At 36.3% G+C, this 25,000-nt stretch overlaps 2 protein-coding genes across 5 annotated transcripts; one reads left to right on the top strand and one right to left on the bottom strand.

The window, feature by feature from the left end:
- Positions 1-1,268: 1,268 nt before the first annotated feature.
- Positions 1,269-10,997, bottom strand: tacr3l (tachykinin receptor 3-like). 3 transcript variants are annotated; one of them, XM_042399342.1, is made up of 5 exons: positions 10,475-10,997; positions 9,496-9,684; positions 9,215-9,365; positions 2,473-2,669; positions 1,269-2,376 (listed from the first exon to the last, which is right to left on the bottom strand). In XM_042399342.1, exons 1-5 carry the CDS (start codon positions 10,924-10,926, stop codon positions 2,163-2,165), a joined length of 1,203 nt encoding a protein of 400 aa, XP_042255276.1. In that variant the 5' UTR covers positions 10,927-10,997; the 3' UTR covers positions 1,269-2,162. The 3 variants fall into 3 exon arrangements, with proteins under 3 accessions (XP_042255276.1, XP_042255284.1, XP_042255293.1); XM_042399350.1 differs by having other exon boundaries at positions 1,269-2,327; XM_042399359.1 differs by having other exon boundaries at positions 9,215-9,388; positions 9,504-9,684.
- On the top strand, positions 9,619-24,581 carry LOC121888083 (N-acyl-aromatic-L-amino acid amidohydrolase (carboxylate-forming) B-like). Of its 2 annotated transcripts, XM_042399383.1 has the most exons (8): positions 9,645-9,718; positions 16,978-17,077; positions 20,225-20,451; positions 20,579-20,771; positions 21,546-21,639; positions 21,764-21,871; positions 23,349-23,461; positions 23,668-24,581. In XM_042399383.1, the coding sequence occupies exons 3-8, from the start codon at positions 20,225-20,227 to the stop codon at positions 23,860-23,862; spliced, it is 930 nt and encodes a 309-aa protein (XP_042255317.1). In that variant the 5' UTR covers positions 9,645-9,718; positions 16,978-17,077; the 3' UTR covers positions 23,863-24,581. The 2 variants fall into 2 exon arrangements, with proteins under 2 accessions (XP_042255306.1, XP_042255317.1); XM_042399372.1 differs by lacking the exon at positions 16,978-17,077 and having other exon boundaries at positions 9,619-9,690.
- Positions 24,582-25,000: the final 419 nt, after the last annotated feature.

Below are 25,000 nucleotides of genomic sequence, written 5' to 3'. Positions count from 1 at the left end.
CAAATTTCACTAAACAGACTCAAACTGCTGTGCTCCTAAAACGACAATGACATGTTTTTACATTTATGTTTCCACCCATTTTAAATGAACATTTGGAATGACTTGTGTGTGATGAAGATTTTTATGGACTTGCAAAGAAGCTCACACAGGTCTGCACTTCGCTGTGTTTGTGTACACTCTGAAAGGTAAAAATAAACATGAAACATGTAAAGGTTGCAGCTTTGGAGAGGTTAAAGGACCCATAGAGATGAAACTGATCATCTCATCAGACTCTGACTAAGATGGCCAAAAAAGAATTTTGCCCAGTATGTGACAAGCTGTTTCTTTAATGTTACATTTATTATAGGAGGAGACACTTTCATAGTTATTAACAAACAGTTTTTTGTGATCGCTCAAAGCTCTGAATGATGACAACACACAGAATCGTAACATTTTACATCATAATACAACAGTAAAACATAAATACACTGCAAAGGCAACATGTTGTGTCTATTGGTGTAAGAGTAGATGAGTATGCACCAAAACATACTATATACACAATACTATAAACACATACTGTACATTACTATATACAAACATATATATATATATATATATATCCCACAACAAAAAAATTAAAATGGCACATGCTTTCTGCAACTAACAAAAATTACAAGCACTTGTGAATTTACATTTGATCATAAAATGCAGGTGACATCTAAACAGGTTTGTTTAATAACATCAGTGTCACTATAAAAACATTTAGGGCATTAAAGAGCTGTATTAGAGAGCTGCATTCATGCTGCAGTAATACTGCAGTTATAGTCGATAAAATCCACTGAGTAATAGTCTGACAGGATTAAATATACTGTATGTCTATCACAAGTAAAGCATTTCATCAAATCATACTGTGTATCCCACTATATTATATAATAGCGTGCTGAGTATAACATTAAACAAATGTGATTACAAAATGTTAGAAGCAGCTTAAAGTATATCATTCACCATGCTCAGAAAATATCTTTCTTGTGGTAACTGAAAAAAGTATAATATAACAAGTGGACCAGGGTATTTTAAAAAAAAAGGTTATGCCTATATTATATTCATATATTTATATTTATATTATATTTATCATATAACATCTTTGTTAAAACAACATATATATATATATATATATATATTTATATATATGTGTGTGTGTGTGTGTGTGTGTATATTTGTTGTTTTAACAAAGATGTTATATGATAAATATAATATAAATATGAATATATGAATATAATGTAGTCATAACCTTTTTTGAAAATATCCTGTCCCACTGCATAAACTATGTTTTACAACAGAAGTAACGATAACAAATGATGATATAGTCGAAATAAATTAAACTCCAGAAAGTTCAATGTGAGCAGGGAAAGCAGGTTATAATTAAAATGTCTTCTTAAACAAATTGATCTTTTTAAAGACTTAAGATGTTAATGAAACACTGAAAATGTTCATGTAATTCCAACAATTAAAACCCACATATGTATTCACCATCTCAAACTAGACATCAATCTTTTTTCTTTTTTTTCAGATTTTTCAAGGAAACTTGCCTCAATTCATTTAACCTACTTACACAAGTAAATCCTCTCTTGAGCACTTTTGGATAGTAACCAAAATGTGTAAGAATTTGTTAAAATACAAATGAACAGCAGGATTTTATGACTAAAAACAAATGAACTCTCTCTCTAATCATACTTTCATATGATTAAAAACCATTAATATCAAAAATTATCTACCACTTGTCGTCAGGTGACGAAATCTTCACCACCTGCCGAAGAATGCCATGGAATATGGCTGAAAGTGGCGGGAATAGCTAAGTAAGTAAACCACGAGTATGGTATTTTTATCACAGTAAATTTTCTCCCGGGGTCAGATATTTTGTTTTGTTTGCTGTAATTATAACAGCATGATACACAAGTTTTCAAATATATGTCAAAACCTTTAATATTAAATTGAATTTTAATAATTTTGATAAAGTGAAACCTCACACAACTGCAGAGACAAAAAAGAGACAATGAGCTCAAGTAAACTGTGCAGATTGTTGGCGTAAAAGTCAAGAGCACTATGAGTGAACAGAAACTCTTTTCAAATGCATTTTGCAACTCAAAAATATGTGTCAAAAAAACTGTACCTAATGGAGACAATTAACTGTCTTCATTAATGGGTTCAGATTTGAACCTTGACCTGTTATCACGAGAGCTGGCGTCTTCGCTGACGCTGGTGTCGACCCGAGAGAGGGTGCACATGCTGCTCTGGTGACCCGGATGGAGTCTTGTGTTTTGGAGCTCCAGCTCATCATAACTCGACACCTGGACAAACGGACACCAGCGGAAAACTTGCTTGAATCCAGCCCGGAACCTGCACCCAAAATCAGCCCCCGACATGTCATTATGCTGTTGTGTACATACATATCACTTACATGTGTGTTTGTGAGGTGGTGTTACTTTTACCCACCTGCTGTTGAGGCAACAGTAGATGATGGGGTTGTACATGGTGGAGCTCATGGCCAGCCACAGCACCGACAGGTAAACTTGCTGGATGTATTTCCACTTGCTCAGATGCTTGTTGAGGCCTGTCACAATGAAGTAGACGTGATAGGGCAGCCAGCAGAGGGCGAAGGTCACCACTACGATGATCATCATCTTCACCACCTGCAGGAGAAAAAAGAAAAATGCAAAAAAGAATCATCAGCAGGACAAAAACACAAATAGGGAGACATTTTAACATGTCACAGTAGGAAATGCACAGCTAAAATTAATGATTTAGCCATTTAGCTGCTTCAGTTTCAGGGTCCTGGTATTGTGCATGTTGGCTCATTGTCACACTGTCATGACTTACTGGGACACTTGAATAACATTGTCAATGTTATTAGTAACACCTGAGCTTCTCCACTGTATCTGGTGGGGGTCACCATATTCAAAACTGAACATAATATCATTTAAAAGGTCAAGTCAATGATCAATCTTAATTCATGCCAGCAGACGTTAAAATACCAAGATAAGGAATCCAGAAACATTCTGAATATTGCATTTCCAGATGAAAACTATACAAAAAAAAAGTTGAAACACTGAAATAATTGATGAACTAAACACTGGTACATCCCTCTTCTCAAAGAAGCATTTTCACAGTTGCAGATACAAACTTCTCTTAACGGTCGTCTAGAGCTGGAACGATTAGTCGATTAATTGATCGATTGAAAATTATTCGCCAACTATTTTGATAATTGATTATTCATTTTGAGTGATTTTTTTAAAGAAAAAATGTCAAAATTCTCTGATTCCAGCTTCTCAAATGTGAATATTTTCTGGTTTATTTAGTCTTCTATGATAATAAACAAAATCTATTTTGTTTATGGACTGTGATCAACATTTTTCATTTTTCTTACATTTTATAGATCAAACGATTAATCGATGAATTGAGAAAATAATCAACAGATTGATCGATAATGAAAATAATTGTGGGTTGCAACCCTGCAGTGGTCTAAAAGGTTTTAAGGAACTGAAGTTGTTGACATGATGTTTATTGTATTTGGTGTAGGTATGTGTTGACAAACAGTTTAGCCTGTGACATCATCAGTCTAACTGGTGCAACTGGGTTATCAGCTGCATCTCTTCGTATTAGCAGTTGTTTTCTGACATCTCTACCTGCTCCTGATGATGTAAAACCAAAAGCTTGAACAGCAAATATCCCTCTCTCCCTTTTTTGGAGAACCCCTACTTTTATAGATTCTGGATAACAACAGGTCTCCTGCTTTCAGAAACAATCTGTGGTAACCTTTTTTTAATGATTGTCTCTGTTCCTACTCAATGCACATAAAACTGCATTAAAAGCTCATAAATGCTTTAATGCTATCTGCTGATTATTTTCTCAATTAATCGATAAATCATTTTGTCTATAAAATGTCAGAAAATAATGAAAATGGCTGTTATAATGTTTTAGAGTCTATGGTGACATCTTCAATTCCTCGTTTTGTCTGATCAACAGTTCAACATCTGAAGAAATTCAGTTTACTATTACAGAAAAGTTTCAAATCATCACATTTAAGAAGCTGCAACCAGCAAATATTTGGCAATTTTGCATAAAAAATTACTAAAATAGTTGAATAGCTAATTAATCAACGAATCGTTGCATGAAATGAACCGCAATCATATTCATACTGTTTGTAGGTTAGAGGGCACCACTGTCTGTGTGTATATGACTAAGAAACTGACCAAATTTTTCATTATCAAAAAATTAAGGCACAACTATGTAATATGCAGGAGAAATATAACACTTATCCAGCAGACAAGAACAACGTTACTGTGATGCTGAATGCAAGGCCGGCTAAAGGCACTGGCCATATAGGTGGTTGCCTAGGTCGCCAATTGTCTGGTGGGCACTGGTCACCCTCAATGGAAAAAAAAAAAAAATTCTGCCCTCATTTTCTTTACTGAGGTAAAAAATGAACAAATAAAGAAAAAAAAGAAAGAAAGAAAACTTTGCACTCCTGTTCCTCACAATTTTTCAGCCCTGCACCCGTACTGTGAGCACTGAAAGTGAAAGGTGGGATACTGTTTGATGCACATCGCAGCCTGAGTCCATGAGGAGATGTCAAGAGGCAGATATTCACATTTTATTTCATAATAAAAATAAAAATAAAGCCCAATATAAAGGTATGTTGTCTTATGTTAACATTAAAAGCGTTAGACATTTCATTTGTAGCAGCTAGCTAGCTAAGTAGCAATAAAGCTAATGCTAGATAATGATGCTACAATAGCTGCTGGATAACATCACAGATTGAAGAATATGAGACTGAATGGTAAGCCTGTAGCTATCTATATGGATAACTGCTCCTTCCTACAACATAAGGGATTGTGCTGCTCAGTGACCAATATCAGTGATAATGGCTAACTCTGTATCCATAAAAACATAAATTTCTGCAGTGGGTTGCCACTTGGTGTTGTAGCACATTGTAGTAAGCTATTGAAATATCATATCAATAAATTAGGTCTATAGAACTAAAAAAAAGCTTAATAAAATGGCAGCAATCAATGAAAAAAATGATGCCGTGGCAGGAAACTGCTGTTTTACCATCAGTGAGTTCAGTGACATTTTATGATTTATACCTACCCTAGGGATATGTTTGTAAATATTTAGCTGTTACTCAGAGCTATGTTGTAAACTATCTTTTTAACTTAAGCTTTTAGTTTAGTAAAGCATAAATCACAACTTAGTAATAATTTGTGTTGTAATTAAGTTTGAACTTACACACAGATGGTGCAACAGGCTGCAGCAGCTGCTTGTCCTGATCTGCAGCTACATGTTTTTGCTTGTAATAGGCTCATATCTACTCTATAACTGTCCAGATGCACTCAGGAAACATTTGCAGAAGCCCCCAGCTGGTGGAGAAGTTATGTTATAATATGTTATGTTAAGACTGGACTGTGTTGGAGAAGGCTGCATTGAGTTGTATCTCTGAAGGACTGTCTTACATTATTAGTTAGCTTGTAGTGTTGTGTACTTAAGTTTGTGTAATTCTGAGACAGTTTGATTTATGCTGGGTTGTGATTAAGTGGTATTGTGTTTTCTGGGTTTTGGTTTGCTCTGTGTTTCCCTCCTGTGGTCCTGCACTCCTCCCCAGTCTGTTTTTCTCTCCACACCTGCCCTGCATATAGTTTCGTCAGTCCTACCCTGCTCCCTGTATTTCCCCCAGCCGATCGGCTCCCTGTCTATTCTCCTGTTTCATCACCTCACTCCCCTCTTCTGAGCTTCTCCACCCATCTCCCTTCTTGCACCTGATCTCCATGTTAGTTCAATTAGTTTTTAAGTTCTGGTTTTCTGCTCAGTCTTGGTTGGATCCTCTGTTTTGTTCTGTTCCATTGAGTTTGCTCTTCTATGTTCAGCCTGTTTAGTCATGTTTTTGTAGTCAGTTCTGCTCAGCCAAGCCAGCATCTGTTTTTTTCCTGACCAGCCTTCAGAATTAAGAAGGTTTTCTTCAACCTTGCATTTCGGTCTCTGCATTTGGGTCCACATGCTCCTTAACACTTAACACCATTGTGGTGTCTGATATTTGTTGTCCATATTTTACTGTAGAATAAGTGGGTGGCAGTACTGGTAGGGTAATTGACTTGATTGTCCACCTCAGTGGAAATTTGTCTTTGGCTTCTCTCAAAGTACACCAAAAGTAAATCCACTACGCATAGCACAACTCACCATTAAAAACATGCAAAATATACAACATACAGTGGTGCAAATGGGCAGGTAGCATGGATAGGTTATATAAATAATACCAGAAAGCAAGTTTTATAAAATAACAAGTGTTCCCTGATGCAGTCATTCTGTGTTCAATGTCTGTATGGCATGGGGAAAAAAAAGACTTCTTGTATATCGCAAAGTTGTTTTTGTGACTTGCAGGGTAATCATCCTATAAAGTTGATATGATGAAGATGTTAGCAAACAGTTGCCTATTTATACAACCAAAGGGCATGGAATAACATTATCATTCATTTGGAGTTGTGTGTCAGGCCACTTGAAGAATGTTAGTCTAATATTCACTCTCCTTTTATCACCATTTTTGGTCTCCACCAACTCTTAACACAAATATTTGGCCCTTTAGCTCCTAAATGCTCAACTATTTTCACCAGCTATAGTCGCTAACTCAGAGCTTCTTTGCCAAAAACAGCACGGCCTGTCGCTGCAGGAAACAAAATTGACAAAAGCAGTGAGACTGAACCAAAACAGTAAAATTGAGGGGCCGAAAACAATGAGCTGAAATTTGCTAAAAAGCTCCACAGAGCTGACAGGAACTGCAAAGTCATGTGATAAATGTGAAAATCAATGTGATTTTGGATGTTTGAAGCCATGGCAGCTCTTTTATATGCACATTGTCTCTGTAGGAGAAAGTGCGTTGTCTGTTTCCCTTCAGTCTTTTCCATTCATCGAGCCCAAAATGGCAGCTGTATGAAGCGAGGGAAAGGTCAGTGATGACGCAACAGACCCAACATGTTCCAGGTAGGACGGATGGGAGCGCCACAGAACTCATCAGCGCATTACAGCACAATGCAGAGCTGTGGGGGGGAGTGGGGTGGGGGGGGTTAAAAGGAGGCGGCTATTATACCATCAGCAGAAGTTCATCTGAGAGACGCGAGAGAGATGAGAGCGACTTCCTCTTATCTCCACCCCAGATGGCATCTTGTCAGCGCGGGCCTTTGAATCAGACCAGACATTGTTTTGTAGCTTTGTTTCCTGACATTTATAAATCTCTTTTATCTTCCACGGCTCCATTTTTGCCAACCATCTGAGCCTTTGATGAATTTTTTTCAATGAAGCTCTTTAAAAGATTGTAAAGAGCGAGCCTCCACCTGTCTCTGTCTCCGTGTGCTGAATAGGTGTGTTTGTGGTACCAAAAATACAAATCTATTTTCAAGTTACTGTTTTGCAGTTTATATTGCTGTTTACTTCATTATACTCAGTTAACGGGATAAATATGAGCTTAATTAAGATGAAACTGATCAGTGCAGTTTGGTCAATGACAAAAAAGTTGCTGATCCACATATTAGGCAATAATTTTCATGATTCCTTTTTTTAAAATTTCATCCTTTATCTGAATACTTCCGCAGCCTAACCTCTGTGTCTTCTCTCTGAATAATCCGACATGTCAACCTGCAGTATTTGTGATGTTTATCGATAAATTGTATTCTTTGCTGTTAATCCTGCAGCTGTCCTGATAGATGCTCGTCATGACATCTGCAATGACCTTAATCCCTGTTTAACCCAACCCTCTGAGTAGCTGCTGGAAACCACTCAGTGTGCTGTTAAGCTGATGATGTCAAACAAGTGTCTCTGCACTCTGAAATTTATGTTTTCCTCCTCTTCTTCTAGGCTGCAGTTGCAAGTGAATCATTGGCCATGTTTGCATGAGGCTAAACTGTATGAGTACATCACAACATCAGTGTACTTTGTACTTTGTTAAATTGATGTTGTTAGGAATGCAAGGTAAGATATAACAGTAACAGAGCTGATGGTTGTTTTCTGGGTTATGGTTTTTGTTTTATTCTTGTCTTTATTTTGTGCAGAAGGGGAACCGGCTTGCTGAAGTTAGTCTTTTCTGTAATATTTCTGCTTTTTCCTTCTTAACTTTTTCTAAACTTAAACTTTAAACTTCAACTTTTAACTTTATTGTCTGAGAGGGGAAATTTTTCTTGCAGCCAGGTGAAACGAACACACAGAGACACACAGACGATAAGGTACATAAAACATACTACAGGCTCTCAGTGTGAATGCTTTCCAGTAGAGAGCCTTGAACCTGAATTCAGTCTGTGATCTCCTTATATGGTAATTGCAGCTGTGTATCAGCAGAAATTGGCTTTACAGAAGTAGTAGTAATAATAATCAACTTTATTTCTATACTGTAGCATAAGATGCGTAAATATATAATAATAAAATGCATCATAAAGTACTTAAAGGCGAAGAATCATAGCATTTACAATAAAACAGTAAAACATGGACAATGAAATATCAAAAAGTCTAATTTAAAGAAAGAAGATAGGACCAGATAAAAAAAAAAACTTTAGTAGAAAGCAATGTTAAGATGACGTGTTTGTTTAAAAGTGTCGACAGATTAAACCTCAGGCAGACTATTCCGTAGTTTCAGGGTGTAATTAACAAAAGCTACCTTTCCATGCCTTTAAAAAACTGTCTTGGTAGGCTGCAAGGTAAGTACAGCAGTAATATTTTATCTGCAAGTCTGTTGCTCTTTCTGTTGCATTTATGGTGATGGAGGTCCTGTCTGTTTGGCTGCTTCTGGAAGTTGCTTGACATCTTCCTGATCAGATTTTTCATGCATGTCATCATGTTATCCATCTATAATTTTGCCATCCTGTTTTTCCAGTCTGTATTTCTTTTGTTATCTGATCTATTCTGTCCACACAACATCTGTTGCATGTCCATCCGTCCTGGAAGAGGAATACTTCCTCTGTTGCTCTTCCTGAGTTTTTTTTCTTCATTTTTGTCCCTGTTAAAGGGGATGTTGTATTGCTGTAGAGATTTTAAAGGCCCCTGAGGCAAATTTGTGATTTGTTATATTGGGCTATACAATTAATTTGACTTTCAGGAAAACTATCATGAGCTGTAATATGGTTTTCTTCCGAAGACACAAACAAAATAAATGTGGAAAGTGTAACTATTGAGTGTGAATGCATTAAAAAATCATTTTTACCTTCCTTTTAGCCTGGAGCTGTCCATGATACTTATCAGATGAGTCTCCTGGGACCTCCCCTCCCCACAGTGTCACCCCTACGATTGTATAAGTGATGCCCATCACCACTAAAGGCAGCACGTAGACCAGAACTGTTACTATGATGTGATACCTGCATGTATGTAGCGAAGCAAATACAAAAAACAAGATTATAGCCAACATTTCCCAGGAGAATGATGATAATAAGGAGATCTGTGAGTGTCTGTTGTTTGTGTGTAGCTGTGTGTCGTGTGTGCACTCACTTAAAGGGGTCATCGGCCATGCGGGGCCAGGCCACGTAGCAGAGAGTCCGGCCGGGCAGAGCTCGGGTGGTGGAGAAATAGCAGAGAGGGAAGGCCAGAGCCACGGCCAGACTCCAGATACACACAATAACTCCCACAGTGGCCTTCGCCGACAGACGAGGCTTCAGTGGATGGATGATGGCCATGTACCTACAGGTCAGAGGTCACAACATCGCCTTGAACTGTGAGTTAAGCTGGTTAATGCACACACTACATTTGTGCATACATTTCAGTACGCTGGGTTTAATGCAATCCTGCCATTATCCTCACAGTTGGTTTCTTGAGTCATAATGCTCTGATGAATATCTGTTTAAAGACAAATTTAAAGCTGTTCAAAGAAGCGATTCGACAACCCGTCACACCACCTTTAAAAAACACAGCAGTGAAAAGACCTATTGGTGATGATGCTGTACCTCTGCAGTGACAGTTTGGTAAGTATCAGTAAGTGCTCGCGCAAACTATGATCTACACTTTTCATTAAAGATTAAAGTCAAATTAATGACTGGCAAAATTTTTAAAGGATGTCTTTAAAATTTGTCATAGTTTTAAAACTGAATACTTGACAGAATTTAAGGTAAACACACTGACATCTAAAGCAAAGAAGAAGAATACAAAATTTGTTTTTACATGCACTGTGTATGTACAGTTGATAGGCTGCACAAAAGGTCACAAATCCTTAAATTTTCATTCAGAGCATTGCAACAAGCTTTGAAATGATTATAAATGATTAACTTAACTTAAATAAGTAAAAGTAAACTGACCCAATTAAATATCTGTGTTAATTAACCATTTTTTTTATGAAAAGTTAATTGCATTTGAATTCATAGTGTGAATCCATGGTGGGAATTTTAGGGGAAAAGAAAATAATTGTAACAAATAAACAAGTATCTCTAAATTCTATCCGAACTGTGTGATCCCATTTTCCCCACTCAGCCTCTACCTGTCAGTAGCTATAGCTGTCATAGAGTAGATGCTGGCGAACACCGCAGTCACCGGGAAGAAGTTGTGAAACCTGCAGTACACTTCCCCAAAGTACCACTCTCCGTGCGCCGCGTAGATGAAGTTGATGAGCGTGTTGAAAGCAGCCATCGAAACATCAGAGAAAGCCAAGTTGAGCAGGAAATAGTTGGTCACAGTTCTCATCCGCTTGTGCGCCAGAATGATCCAAATCACGATCAAGTTCCCGAAAACAGCCACAACGAGCACGGTGCTGTACGCCACCGACCACAGAGCGACGCGCCACGCCGGCTGCACAAACTGGTGGGTCAGATTTCTGGTTGAGTTGGATCCATCCCGTTCAGAGGCCATTCCTCCAATATCCTCAGTCGCATCTGTTGCAAGCTGCTGCTGACAGACGGCATAAACCACTTTGGCACCTCTGATGCGCAACATACGCGCAAGTAAACATGTGACCAGTGAGACAGAGAGAGAGAGAGAGAGGGAGAGAGAGAGAGAGAGAGAGAGAGAGAGAGAGAGATGCTGGTACAGCCAGTCAATGATGTCACTCACAGGGAGAGTAAAAAAAAACATCCAAATCCAGTAAATACGCCTTTTTATTTTTATTCTAGAACAAGTCCTAATTACATAAATCCAACAAAGCTGTTGAATGAATAATGCCTGCAGGGTATTTTAAAGCAAAATCCATTCTTTTTCTGAGTGCATGAAGTAAGTTTATGATATATTTGCTTACAAATTTATATTATGTGACATGGATCAATTTGGCAAAGCAATTTACATTAAGTGCATTAAACTTTCTCCTTCAACATGAGATGTTTTAATGATCCAAACCTGATCGACAGATGTTTGTTCTGGTCATTTCTTCTTCCCAGTGTAACCTACATTTGCTACTCTCAAATACTTATGTCAACTCTCTGATAAATGTCCAAGTCATTTCATTCAGAAAGGGATGCATTAGAGCTGTTTGAAGCCTTAGATCAGTGTGAGCGTGATACAGTTAATCCTTAATGGTGGTGCCATCAATACCAAAGCTTGTAGCTTCAGGGTTTTATGGTTGGTGTGTTTTATGTAACCATAAGCTCGGTAAAACAGATCAAGTGTAAAGGTTATAAAGTGATGGAGAAGTCTTTCAGTGTTTCTCAATGTAACATATAGGTTAAAAGAAAAAAAATGAGAAACATCTCCTCACGTTCCACACACAAAATGTTTTCTGCAGAATATCCAGAGTGTGTTTTCAGTCTGCAGGCTGATCTGACTCATGACAGATGTTAAGGGTTAAAGCTGTGACAGTGGTGCAGATGATCTGGGCTAAAAAGTCAAGTTTGCAATTCACAGAAAGAAAATGTTTTAGTAAAATAATCCATTTCTCCAACATGATAAGATTGTGAGATCTAAATTTCAATCACATTTAACTAGAAATTATTCAGATGCATTAAAAGATTTAATAAAAAGAGATTCTGCAGGTCAAGAACGAACGTACATGCTCAAAAAACATGAAACAACACAAAAAATTTGAATCAATTTGAAAATGAATAAAAACATTAATATTATGTTTGAAAGTCTGAAAATGCACATCCTCCAAAACATGATTATGGGCTAAAACACAACATTTCTTTACCTGAGTTGAGTCAGTTTGGTAAATAATAAATATGAATAAAAAGCTCACAGTTACACATCACACAAACATCATACAGAATTTAGTGGAGTCAACTCATAATTTATCATTAACTTAAATATATAATTTTAAAAAAGTTAATTCAATCTGAAATTTCTAGTTTTTCTTTTAATATCATTTCAGAACTCATATTTATGAGTTTTTTGACTTGAAATTATGAGTTGAATGAACTGCTTAGAGTTTCACTTAATTTATTAAATAAAATACATCAAATTAGTTTTTAAAGAAACATGATCAGCGGACTAGCAGATTACCCAGCATGCATTGTTTCAGAGTCAAAACTCACCAGTGTTCCTTCTTTTTTGTAGTTTGTAGAAAACATACATGATGGAAACTTGCTGTGTGTCTTTAATACATGTTTGTAAATTTTTAAATAGAACAGCAGCAAGCCCCAGAATCTTATTTTGCTACTTTCCCCCTTTGTTTCAGGATACTCCTGCCAAATTTCATACTCGTATGACTATTTGTGTAATTGTAGTACCTTCATATTTGCATTTACATCATTTTGCCAGACACAAAACAGGGTTTTTGGCCTCCTGAGACCAAACGGCCTCAAGTTGAAGGTGCTCGTTATTAACTTGTGATGATCCAAGGTACAGGCTAGCAGGAAACAATAGTGAAAAAAGGTAGTAAAAGACATCCTGAGGGCTGGACCTGGATCCCGGGCTAAAAAGTCTGTTTCCTCTCAGCAAGACCTCATTACCCAGAGCGCTCTTTTTGGGCTACTCCCTTCCTCAAATGTCACCACTCAAGCCCTATTTAAACACTTCCTGTTTCTTGTGCTAAAAAGGTCACAGGCTATTAAGAGATGGCTGTTAATATGATTAGCTGCATTCAAAATCATTTTTCCTCTATTTCATATGAATAATTCAGGCATCATTTAATCACACTGGGTGTAACAGCTGGAAAGATGAGCGTCTCTTCATCTGGTGTCCGTGTGTCACGTAGTTTAATCTGTGTAAGGCAAATAGAAGTGAAACTGACTGACATGAAGAGTTTGATACACCGGTGCAGAAAAGTAAACTTGTAAAGATGTTTTACATCATTTCATGTCCTTAATAAGATCACTAACTGTGTCGATGCTTCTACAACAGTTTGGAACTGACAGACTGAGCTGAAACTCAGACACAAAGCTCCTGATAGTTACTGTATATGTCAGATTTTTCTGACAGTTTCACATCAGATAAGAAGCCACATTTTCATGACATAATATATTCCTGTTCAGTGGAAATGAAAATGTAAATTTACATACAATGTGCGCTAAAAATTTCACATCATTTTACACGCATTTTAAAATTTTTTTAAGAATATTGTTGAGTGCAGATAATGGCTGTTATGTCATAAATTTATGTAATTTACTTACTTTTTTCTATATTTCTCTATATGTTTGTTAGTGTTTATTGATAATATGAGTGACTGACTCAGATTGCTATTGAGTTGACAAATGTGATTTTAATATTTTTTCATTAATGTTTTTAATATTTTTAAGATGTATCATACAGATCTATATCTGACTGAGATCAAATGATGCTCTGTGACCAACTGTAGGAGGAATTCACTCTGAGCCACAAGGTGGAGCCTGTTGCCACTAATGAAATGTTTGTGATAATTGGTTACTATGAATCTTGCCTTTTATATATAAAGATGTTTATTCCATTTGTCAGCATATACTTGAAGAAGGTGTTTGACTGAAACCTTATATATTAAAGGATCTTTATTAAGCAGGTGAGGACAGGGTGCAGGTGTCCCTTCTTCCTTTTAGTATAAGGCTTTGTTAGTAAAAACACAACAAGAAATTAATTTTACCTTCAAATCTGCTAGTGATCATACAACATGAAGGTATTATTACAAGGTTGTGTTAGTAAAATACTTTAAAAATGGAATATTACGAGTAAATCTATAATACCACAAAAGTGACCGGTGTTTTTTAATTAAGTCAGATGATGACGATTCTACAAAACGGCTGATTGAAAGATTTTGTTAGCAGGAAACACACTTAAATTCAATTTTACTGTTAAATTCCATAATGACAAAAGTCTTTCATCTAAACAATAATATGAAATGACGGTGATTCTACAACATTGCTGTTTTTTTGTTTTTTTTTACAAGGTTGTGTATTGATATGTCTGAACTAGTAAAAAAAAAAAAAGGTCGCTCTGTATTTTAAACGTGTTATTTGTGAGAAACAGAGGAGGGATTAGTGGCACATTTACCTGCTTCCAAGGTGCATCCAGAAAGGGACAAAGTCTGAAGAGTATGAAGCTACAAAGAACAACCTGGTCTCACAATAAAGTTGTTCTTTATACTACCAGTCTTTCTGGACTTTTGACCTCTTCTTATCTGTGACAAACTACATGAACTTCCATGAAAAAAAGATATCAAATGCCCTTTTGGCCGCTGGTCTGCATGTGAAGTTCAAGAAAAATCTCAAGTGATGCCTCTTCTTGCTTATTTGTGATCAGGTTGTGCCATTGTTCAACAAAAGTGATAAAAGGATAAACAAATATGAACTTATTTTTTAATGCTGTTCTATATTGGATCAATTCTTGTACATCTGGAAACCTGTGATAATTAGTATTGAGGAAGGATTCACAAATTAGGCCTCTAAAGTATATGAATTATTATCAGTGATAAACTTATAGCCAAATGTGCAATTTGTATTTAAGAAAACTGTATATTTTCATTTTACACAATATGCAAATTAACTGTAACTTTCCTGAAATAATAATAATCTGGTTTTTTTTCAGATGTCATTAATTACATAAGTAATCATCTTTGAGAAGAAATACGTTAACATCTTGCTATGATGGTTGTTGATACATATATATATTGTTCTCTCTGAGCAATCTGCCTGTCTGTTTTATACAGGCACTGCACCAGATGCCACTAAATTCTACACACTGGTCCTTTAAATGTCCAGTTCATGTGCAGAATTATTAAATTCCAACTTTGGCGCCCCCTAGTGGTAATATCAAAATGACATGGATCAGTCTTAACAAACATTGATCAGAGCAAACATTTATTTTAAATTAAAAGATGCTATGATCACAAACAATAATCAACATGCTGTGTGATCCAGGCTCAGTGTGTGAACCTGATCCTGGAGTTAATGCTGATACCATTTTTAGCAACTAAGCAAACTATGAATGCATTGAAATCAATGGGCCAAATTGATTTCCATTATATCTGGTATGCAGTTGTCAATAACACCAGGAACTCAGCACAAGTTACAAATTGATAGTTTAGTTAGAGGAACTACAAACATGATGCATAGAATAATAATGAAGGAACTTTGGCTCACAAAATGATTTTTTTGTCTTGAGAAATACATTTTGCATCCTGCTCTTTTTTGAAGTGGATGTGGCTCTCAGAGACAACACTTGTCCTGCTCAAAATGTGTCTTCCAGTTTATTTCTCCCTCTTATTCCTCACAAGGAATCAAAGATAAATTATCCAGAAAGAACACAGCAATATGCAAAGGAACTGTTATAAATAATTTGCCACATCATTAGTTTCTCCTCTGTTGATGTTGTAATATCTCCACTGGTGAAAACCTGGACATTTATTGATGAGCTTGAAAGCTTTTCTGCCATCTTCTGGCAGCAAACATGAAGGCAAAGTTGTGTGTCTGCGTTTGTGAGTAAAGTGACTTACAGAGATATATGAACACATCCGGTGCACAAAATAAAACTTTTACACAGAAGTTAGGCTTTAACTAACCACTAGACTGAACTTCTGGTTGCTCCTCTAAAATAAATGATTGTACAATGTTGTTTAATCTTTGTCAGAACACCTGTAAGCATTTATTATACTTTATGATATATTTAACTTAAGGGGTAACAGGTCAAAAGAGAGAAAAAGGCAGAGAGCTGAACAAAAACAGGAAATGTATCCTTCCAGTTCTTCTCATTTTGGCAATATTGAAGCTCGTTTAGTTGAGGTAAAATGAAATAAACTGAAATCAAACTGAACTGGACTGAGAGAGAGAACGAGAGACAGAGTGACACAAGCAGCTTACGATGAAGTGACTGATCCAACAGGATTACATGTTTAAATGGAGCTTAGGAGAGAGAGAGAGAAGAAGAGACCGGAGAGACCGGAAGGGTTTTATGGAGGAAAAGAAATGAAAGATGTGGCTATTTAAGGTAATTAATGCTTTAACACTTAATAGATCATAACAGACAAGGAGTTAAAGAAAATATTTTGATTTAATCAGATAAATGTCAGGTGAAAATATGTAGTTCCACATCAACCTTTGCAGCAGTAACTAAAATTATATTATTGAGCACCAAGAAATAAAACAGAATATAAACAGATGTAGGCCTATATAAATATATTATAAATATAAAGTCAGGAAGAAGAAAATCAATTCACTTGTAGGATGCTGCTTACAATCTAAACACTCTTAACTTTGCATATCAGTGTGTGAATCAGTCATGATGGTGCATGAAGTGGTGCAAGAATTTACAGGCACCTAGCTTCAAATACTCTTCAATTAAAACCTGCCTGTGTTAAATGAAACTATCTCACATTTCTGTGAATATGGACTTTGTTATTATTAATATAATTTCAGAGAGCGAGTTCCTGTTACTTAACTGCTTGAAATTTGAGCTGAAGCAACAGAAAGAGGAGGAGGCCCACAGGAAAGAGAAAGTAACACAAAGCAAGAGGGACGGGCTGTAGATTGGGACAGCCTGTATCTGTATCTGCTCGTCTCTGCGTTCATTCATGCCTGTGCATGTGAATGGCTGACAGCTCTGACTGGAAAGTAGCTTTACAGGAGTGTCTAATGTAGATTGCTTTGCTTGCAGGTTATTAATACTGCACTACTGTCCTGATAAGGCTTCCCTCTAAGTTCAAAGGTTACTGAAGTTCAGAGAGTGCCGAACAGGGCTGAGCTTTGGCAGAAAGGTAAGACGAGTAAAGTATATGGAGGTAAATATGTTGCTGAGCTTGTAGACTTGAACTTGTAGAATACTTATGTTTCATGCACTTTTTGATGGTTGAATTCATTTACATGTTTATGTTTCTCTCACTGTGCTGTTGCATAACCTGAGCTGTGCAGAGCTGGTAGACAGGTGTGTGCTCTACACTCAGCACTTTGTTTATCAGAAATGTAATGTTTTCAGCAGTGCAGAATGAAGAAGCACTCCTTTACTTTAGTAAAAAGTATCAATACCACAATGTACAAATACCTCATCACAAGTAAAAGTCATGCATTTAAAATCCAACTTAAGTAAAAGTACCAGCTAAATTCACTTAAAGTACTAAAGTAAAAGTACTGATATACTAAATAAATTTAACAAAGTACATTGTTAAAACTGATGAGTCATGCATAGGCAGCATTTTATAGTTGTAGCTGCTGGAGGTCGAGCTAGTTGCTTTGTAAGCATAACCAGATAAATCTCAAGGGCCTTGAGATGATTGATTGAGTAGAAAAGAAAAAAATATATAGTTCTGCTACATACATTTGGATTAATATTTCAGAACTTTTCTTTAATCTTTGCATTTTTGTGAGTTTAACCTCTTTGGGCCTCAAACAGTTATTTATTTGAAACCACGTGAGGTGACATGTCTCTATGGTGTAACTGCAAACAACTCAAAGACATCTGGAACATGACAGAGACACAAATACAAACTGATTTTTGTAAAGGGCCCACAAGCCAAAAAGTTTGGGAACCACTGGTTTAATCTTTAATAATGCGGTGTAATTTATAAGCTCATCATTATGTTATTTTATGTTAAATTTGAATCTGAAAAGTAACTAAAGCTGTCAAATAACTGTGATAACTGGAGTAAAAAGTACAATATTTCCCTCTGAAATGTAGAGGAGTGGAAGTATCAAGTGGCATAAAATGAAATTACTTAAGTTAAGTACAAGTACCATAAAATTATACTTACAGTAAGTACAGTACTCGAGTAGATGTACTTAAATGAAATGTTACATTCTACCACTGGTTTCCAGGTATCTATGTTACATTTTCAATTAAATGAATGCTGACAGTATATAGCAGTTTATGAGCTTTGACAGCTGATGTTGTAAAATAAAGATCTGACTGTTTACTTGGTAATATATCAGTGTGTATGACAGGCGCAACAACACTGGAGTGTTCAGGCAGTGCAGTTTTTTGGTACTGAAAAGCAGACTGTATTTATGAAAATAACATACAGAATCAGTGTGAATCTGTCCACATTATGAATCTGATGTATAAATATGGTAATACTGCTTGTGTATTAGATGCAACCCATGTGTAAAATCTTAATTGCAGTTGTATAAAAGGGAGTTTTAGAGAGAGACTTCAGAGAGGACAGTGAGGTAATTTTCTCAATATGTTGGGGCCTCTAACAGCAGCTGTATCCCATGTGGTTTTTAGTGTTGACCTTAAGACACTGAGCAGTAAGAGGTCCTTTCACAACCACAACATGTCCATGTAGCAGTCAGATTCCTGGCTAAAACTATGAAAAGAGAGGATTTAAATCTGGTTTCTCTTTACTCTTCTCCTATTAAAAAAGAAAACTATTAAAAGATCATGTTTTATCACTTTGAAAGCTTCCAAGCTTTAAAAATTGAGCTGACAAAAAACACTTTGTTAACTTGTATGAATCATAAACAGAGAAGTTGTAATAACTGAAAACTGCTTGATGGTTTCCGGTTTCAGGAAAATACTGCATACTCTTCCCTACAGCTTGTGTGCACTGATACTTTGTGTACCTCTCTGTGTTTTCTGGTTTGACCTGTTTTTGCCATAAATTTAAATTTGCTCAGTCGACTGTTACCTCACCCTTCTTTCACCCCTTTTCTTCTCTTAAAGTCACAGAACAAACAGGGCTCTCAAAATACCCATAAAACAAACTAATATCACACTAATTAGGACAAGAACTCTCACAGTATTGCAACAGTGGTATAAATGTAGTGTCAATAAGAATCCTTTATTTTTCTCCCAGAATCAAATGGTTGAAGAATAGTTTATGTATGTTTAAGGTGTTTAACAGGTTTGATGTGTTTGCTTTACAAAACACAGTTAGATGTATGTAATTTAATAGTTTAAACCGCATCATTTAAACTGCATCAATAACTGTGTCAACTGTAATTCCCTCCATTTAAATCAGAACATTAAATTTATTTTGCTTACTGTTTCACTTTAAACTCAACTTAAATTCAAGAACTGGGATTCATGATGCAATTCACAATTTAATTATAAACCAACCAAAACCATGAAAATAGAAATCTAAAACTTAAATATCACAGACATTGTTTAACACTTTAATGCTTTTTTATACATACATACACAGTGAGACTGTAGGAGGAGAGTTTTGTGTCTATTTGTCATTCCAGCAGCTGTTTGTTCCCATTTTGTCACTTTAGATATAATGTCAGTTACATACAACCATGTAGCTTGGAAGAAATAACCTTTAAGTGTTCAAAAGACGGTTTTTGAGACTTTCATCCCTGTCAATGATTATCTTGAGATTTACATAACCTTCAGAAACACTTAGGATTTATTACTTCTATTAGCAAACAAACAACAAAAGTCAGACTAGCTGTTATCTGTTTATAACCTCATTTACTGAACGTATTGACAACAGGAAGAGTAAACAGACAACAACAGTTTTTTGGTGTTCAGGAGGGCTTCTATGAAATCATTCACAGACAATGTTCAAACATCAAACATTTTAACAGTGCCTGCATAAATTCTAATGTTATATTTACATCTGGATACTATGTTTATCTAGAGATCCGCTGAGATCTCCTCTGGGTCAGTCACTTATTATGTGAAATGACTCACTGACTGTCCTCTGATGAGACTTTTGTACTTTTCACCCCAGTTTCTGCCCACAGGCTGAACCTGATTTCATCACCATCCAGTCACACATTACTGTCTACTGACTGGTTTATGTAAAACGTGTTTACATTTCAAAGAGGTTTCCAGCAGACTGTCAGTGTTTATCTTTACTTTTAAAGGAGTTGGCTTACTCAGAAGTTGCACAGAGGGTATACAGTATACCAAAGAACAACACTCTTCTAACAGCTAACTCTTTTTTTTTGCCTGCTGACAGATGGAGCACGTTTATCTCCCACCATTATCCCGTGTTGCCGTTTGTGGTGGCACCCATGGAAATGAGATGTCGGGGGTGTACATAGTGAGAGAAATGCAGAAACAGAAGGTGGATAAGGCTGGATCTGTTTCTGTAACTGCCGTCCTATCAAACCCATTGGCTGTCGATGCTTGCAGAAGATACATAGAAACAGATCTCAACCGTTGTTTCACAAATGCCTTGCTGAGGTGAGTTGAGAAAAAAATTGCATCGTAACATTTTGAGTCAGCAGCTCTGCATTGTAGCAGGAAAGTAAAATTGCTAAAAAACTGAATGCATGTGTCAGAAAACTTTCTCACATCTTTTGGCCTCCAGTGCCCCAATAACAGACTCCACACCCCTTGAGTTGAAGCGAGCCCAGGAGCTGAACACTCTGCTCGGGCCCAAAGGAAGCCAAGAGGCCGTGGATCTGGTCTGTGACATTCACAACACCACTGCCAACATGGGCCTATGCCTCATCTTTTACTCCGTAGACTGGATCACCCTGCACATTTTTAAATATATGCAGGTAAGAGCTTTATGGAGTCATCCACACAAATACAAAAAAAGTGACTGCATGACCTGAAAGGTTCTGATGTTGACTGTTATGGTGCCAAATATCCATTATGAGAAACAAAATACTGGACATACAGGTCTCATAATGTAAATCTTCCACTTAATTTATATTTAACTTTACAGAAAATGCTGCATTTTTTAAAAATGCCACATGGAGATTGAATTAAAAAAGGCGTGTGATGTATTTGTTGAATTCACAGGAATTTAAAGTATCTGAAAACACGAAAATAAATAAATAAAATGAATGAATTACAGACATGTTATTTATAACTTTAAAGTCAACACCACGAGAAGATACATACAGTATAAAAAGCTTTGATAGGAATCAAAGGGTCTGTAGCTTTTTTAATGACTTTAATGTAAGAATGCAAACATTATGAAAAAGTATTTGTCAAAGTACTATTTAATCATCCATCTATATTGATTTTGTTTTTATAGTCGGAAAGCTAAATGTAAATTAGGTGCTTTTTTTGAAGATCTGCTTCCGTTAAGTTTTTTATTACACTTTAGTCCTGCAAGGCATCATTATTCTGTCATTATTTTTGTCATTATTTTATTGTATGTTGTTTATATGCTCCAGAACCAAAGTTGCAAATGTAATCATGGTCTGAATCTGAATCTTAAATTAATATGCACCTCACTATCTTCCAGGATAAAGCTGTTGTAAAATCATTGTGTGTAAGAATGAGAGGGTTGCTTTTTTAAATTTGACTTGTTTGGTTTTCAGAGCAAGATGACGTCTGCACCCGTGAGAGCAATCCAGCTGGATATACCAATTTCTGAAGCTTACTCCCTAGAATCAGTGGGCAAACATGGCTTTGGTAAGTGTATGTGTGTGTGTGTGTGTGTGTGTGTGTGAGTGTATTTCTGTCCGTATCTGCATGAAACTAAGTAAGAAAGAATTGAAACAATAAATATTGGAGCTGTTTCTCTTGTTCTCTGCAGCGATCGAAGTTGGCCCTCAACCCACTGGAGTGCTCAGAGCTGATATCTATAACATTGTGAAGGAAGCGGTAGACCTCACAATAGAGTGGCTTCAAAAATTCAATTCTGGTGAGAAACAACCCCAAAAAACAAAAATAATATATTTTCTCAATTACAAATAGTTTTGGTCTTATTTGACGAGGGTCTGAGATATCAGCTCTCAATGCGATGGAGGTAACAGCACAAATCTAAAAAGTGGATTTCTCAAAGTCTGGCCACATTAAAACAAAACTATATATTCATAGTTAAATAATGAAATGTGATCAAATATATTTTAATTATTATTTTGGGTGAATCCTTCAACGTCTGACTGAAATTAAATATCCTTTTTTGTCTAGTGCAGCATACATATTCACTCTGTAAATAATTTGTCCTGTGTTCTCATTTGAGAAAAAAAATCCAAAATGGAGAAATTTATATTCTAAATCCTTCAATTTCCTGATTGTGTCTCCTAGTTACATTATTTCAATTAAATTCTGTTTCACCATCTTCTTATGTAGCTGGAGTCCTTATCTTGATACAGCAAATCAAATCTTTAATAAAGCGTTAATGTGGGCTTTGATAACAGGCAGAGCAGACGGTCACACTGAGCCTGATTGCATCCTGCTACACAACACAAGAGACTGAACAACAACCCACATTATCTTTCCTGCTAAAGTCTCCTTCTTTTGAAGGAATGAGCCACCAAACAAAAATTCACCAGGGAAAAGTGAACCGCTAATGTCTGTTATCAGGTTAAATAGCTAATTGATGAATATACCTGAAACCTTTGGTCATTGCTCAAACATCCCTGTTGTGGTGACACAGTGTCTGTCCAAGACTTGTAGCATTTCTGATATTTTAAATACATTTTTTCTTCATTCTAATACAAAACTATTAATACATTTAAAAAACATGTTTGGCATTATTTTGGAGTTTTAATGTGATTTCAGTTGGAAGTTACAAAAAGCAGTGTGTAGTCGGGGTCACATTTCAGATGTCTGTGAGTTGTTAACAGCTCCATCAAATAGTGATTTTTCCCTCTAAACTTCTCACATGGTTTCATTTCAATAAATGTTCAAAAGATTCAATATTTCACCAAAAATCACAGATTAGAGAAAAAGACCAAAAACTGAAAATAGATTTATGTATCAGAACTTTGTTTTTTCTTCTTTCCTTTCCCAATAATTATCTCATGACCCCTCAGATTTATCTGGTGACCCTTTGAGGGGCTCGACCCCTAGGAACCAATGGACTAAAATTAACTGTATATAAAGTTGTTCAAACTAGCTCCACCTCCAGCAGCTACAACAGTAACATGCTGCTTACACACTGATGCTTCAGTATCAATAATTTAATAATGTCATATATAATAATTTATCAGTCAGAGAGACCAAACCACTACTTTTACTGCAATACTATATAAGTATATTTTGCTGCTAACACTTATATACTTTAACTTAAGTAGGATTTTTCATGCAGGACTTTTACTTGTAATGGACTATTTTTACATTGCTGTATTGGTAGAGTATCTGAATACTTCTTCCACCACTTTCTGTACCTGCAGGAACTACTTTTGAAGGAGGTGAGGTTGAAGCATACAGTTTGGTGAAGAGCGTAGACTACCCGAGGGATCCTACGACCAATGAGATTACTGCTGCCATACATCCCGAGCTACAGGTACAGTGCAGGACAAGAGACATCCATACATTAAACTGTAGGTCTTCACTTAACCAATGCAACATAAATTATCAAACATGAATTCAAAGAAGCAAAGAACCTATTCGGGAGTCTATTATGCCAAACAGTAAATGTCATATTTGCATTCAAAAGCTGCCCGAGTGCATGGTGACTCACCTGTTATAACATCCTCTGTCTTTCTCTAGGATAATGACTTCAAGCTTCTCCAGCCGGGCGACCCCTTATTCCAGTCATTTTATGGGGAGACGGTGAAGCACGAGGGTGAAGAACTCTACCCTTTCTTTGTGAATGAATGTGCCTACTACGAGAAGAAGATTGCTTTCCATTTAGCTCAGAAGAAAACACTGACCGTCCCGTCTGTCAATGTGAAGAAGAACTGAGAGTAAAGAGACAGAATTAGACCAAGATGTACTGGAGAGATTTTAAATCATAACCACAGAAATAATGTGTACACTCCATGTATAATCACATTTTAAATGATCTCACATAATTCTCAGGAGCAAATACACTAAACTATGCAATGATGATCAAATTTTCTGCAGGTGCTGGATACAATAACATGATTATCTCACACCTCATTATCTATCACCTCACTATATGTCCGCCACTACCTCTGTGAGGCTTAAAAGAGAGCTCACTGTGCCAAAGTGGTTGTTGATGTTGTACTTGACTGAATGATATTGCACAGGTGCTGGAGTTATAATCCTCCACCTCCTGAATCTATATTAACTAGAATCAATTACTCTAAGGATATTGATCTTTTTGCACTAATAATAATGCAAAAACTGTGTTTGAATAAATGGAAACATGGTTCAATTTGAGCAGAGTGTTTTGACCTGGTTTGGATCTTTTTTAAGGTCAAAGGATTGCTCAGTTGCCAAATGATTTGTGGTTGTTAGTCGAAGAAAAGAGATGAGGTACTTTTATGCAGAGCAGAGAGAGAGAAAGTATCAAAGGACTTTATTTAGTCTGTTATAGTAACGGTTTAAAATTTACAACAGAATTGCTTCATATTGTCTTCACCCGGGTGGAGATCAATAAAATAGACTGATTACACCTGGTACTCTGTGCAGAAGATACACTGTAAACATTAAACTATCACATAATGAAATGATCTCACAACCAGGAAAACTATTGCGATGATATAAAATTGTTAAATATACTCAAAAATATTTATTTTGTCTTGTTCCTTCAGTTGGATGTTTGAGCTTCACTGAGCTGAATGATGAATGCTCAGTTTGTTTTCACATTCATCTGCTTAAAGTGGAAAGTTTCTCTATGCTCACTTTAAATCTGAGTTTAAGGCGTGAACTTTCGAGCGTGATCTGTGACATCACAACTAGACTGGAAGCCAATCATGGTCCAGTATGCAACGTGCACAGGTGTGATGTGGAAACTTGAAATCTCCAGTGCACATTAATGGAGATTTGATTTTTCAGTGAAGTAGGAGACAATTAAACCTTAAATGAACAATGAGTAATATTAGCATATTGATAGACTCTGGATTTATAAAGAGGG

This window comes from Thunnus maccoyii, chromosome 2 (assembly GCF_910596095.1).
Source record: "Thunnus maccoyii chromosome 2, fThuMac1.1, whole genome shotgun sequence".
In the NCBI taxonomy this organism is placed as follows: domain Eukaryota; kingdom Metazoa; phylum Chordata; class Actinopteri; order Scombriformes; family Scombridae; genus Thunnus; species Thunnus maccoyii.
The sequence above is the reverse complement of the archived record's forward strand: the minus strand, read 5'-3'. Positions and strand labels throughout refer to the sequence as shown.

What these genes read in the sequence shown, in the direction of transcription:
- LOC121888083 (XM_042399372.1), top strand. Translation starts at nt 9,670, where the DNA reads ATGATGGCCATGTACCTACAG. An exon ending in TGATGGCCATGTACCTACAG is followed by an intron (nt 9,691 to 20,224) that starts GTCAGAGGTCAC and finishes GCCTGCTGACAG; the next exon opens with ATGGAGCACGTTTATCTCCC. An exon ending in AGTGGGCAAACATGGCTTTG is followed by an intron (nt 21,640 to 21,763) that starts GTAAGTGTATGT and finishes TGTTCTCTGCAG; the next exon opens with CGATCGAAGTTGGCCCTCAA.
- tacr3l (XM_042399359.1), bottom strand. Translation starts at nt 10,926, where the DNA reads ATGTTGCGCATCAGAGGTGCCAAAGTGGTTTATGCCGTCTGTCAGCAG. An exon ending in ACAGCTATAGCTACTGACAG is followed by an intron (nt 9,685 to 10,474) that starts GTAGAGGCTGAG and finishes TCTGACCTGTAG; the next exon opens with GTACATGGCCATCATCCATC. An exon ending in AGCTCCAGGCTAAAAGGAAG is followed by an intron (nt 2,670 to 9,214) that starts GTAAAAATGATT and finishes TTTCTCCTGCAG; the next exon opens with GTGGTGAAGATGATGATCAT.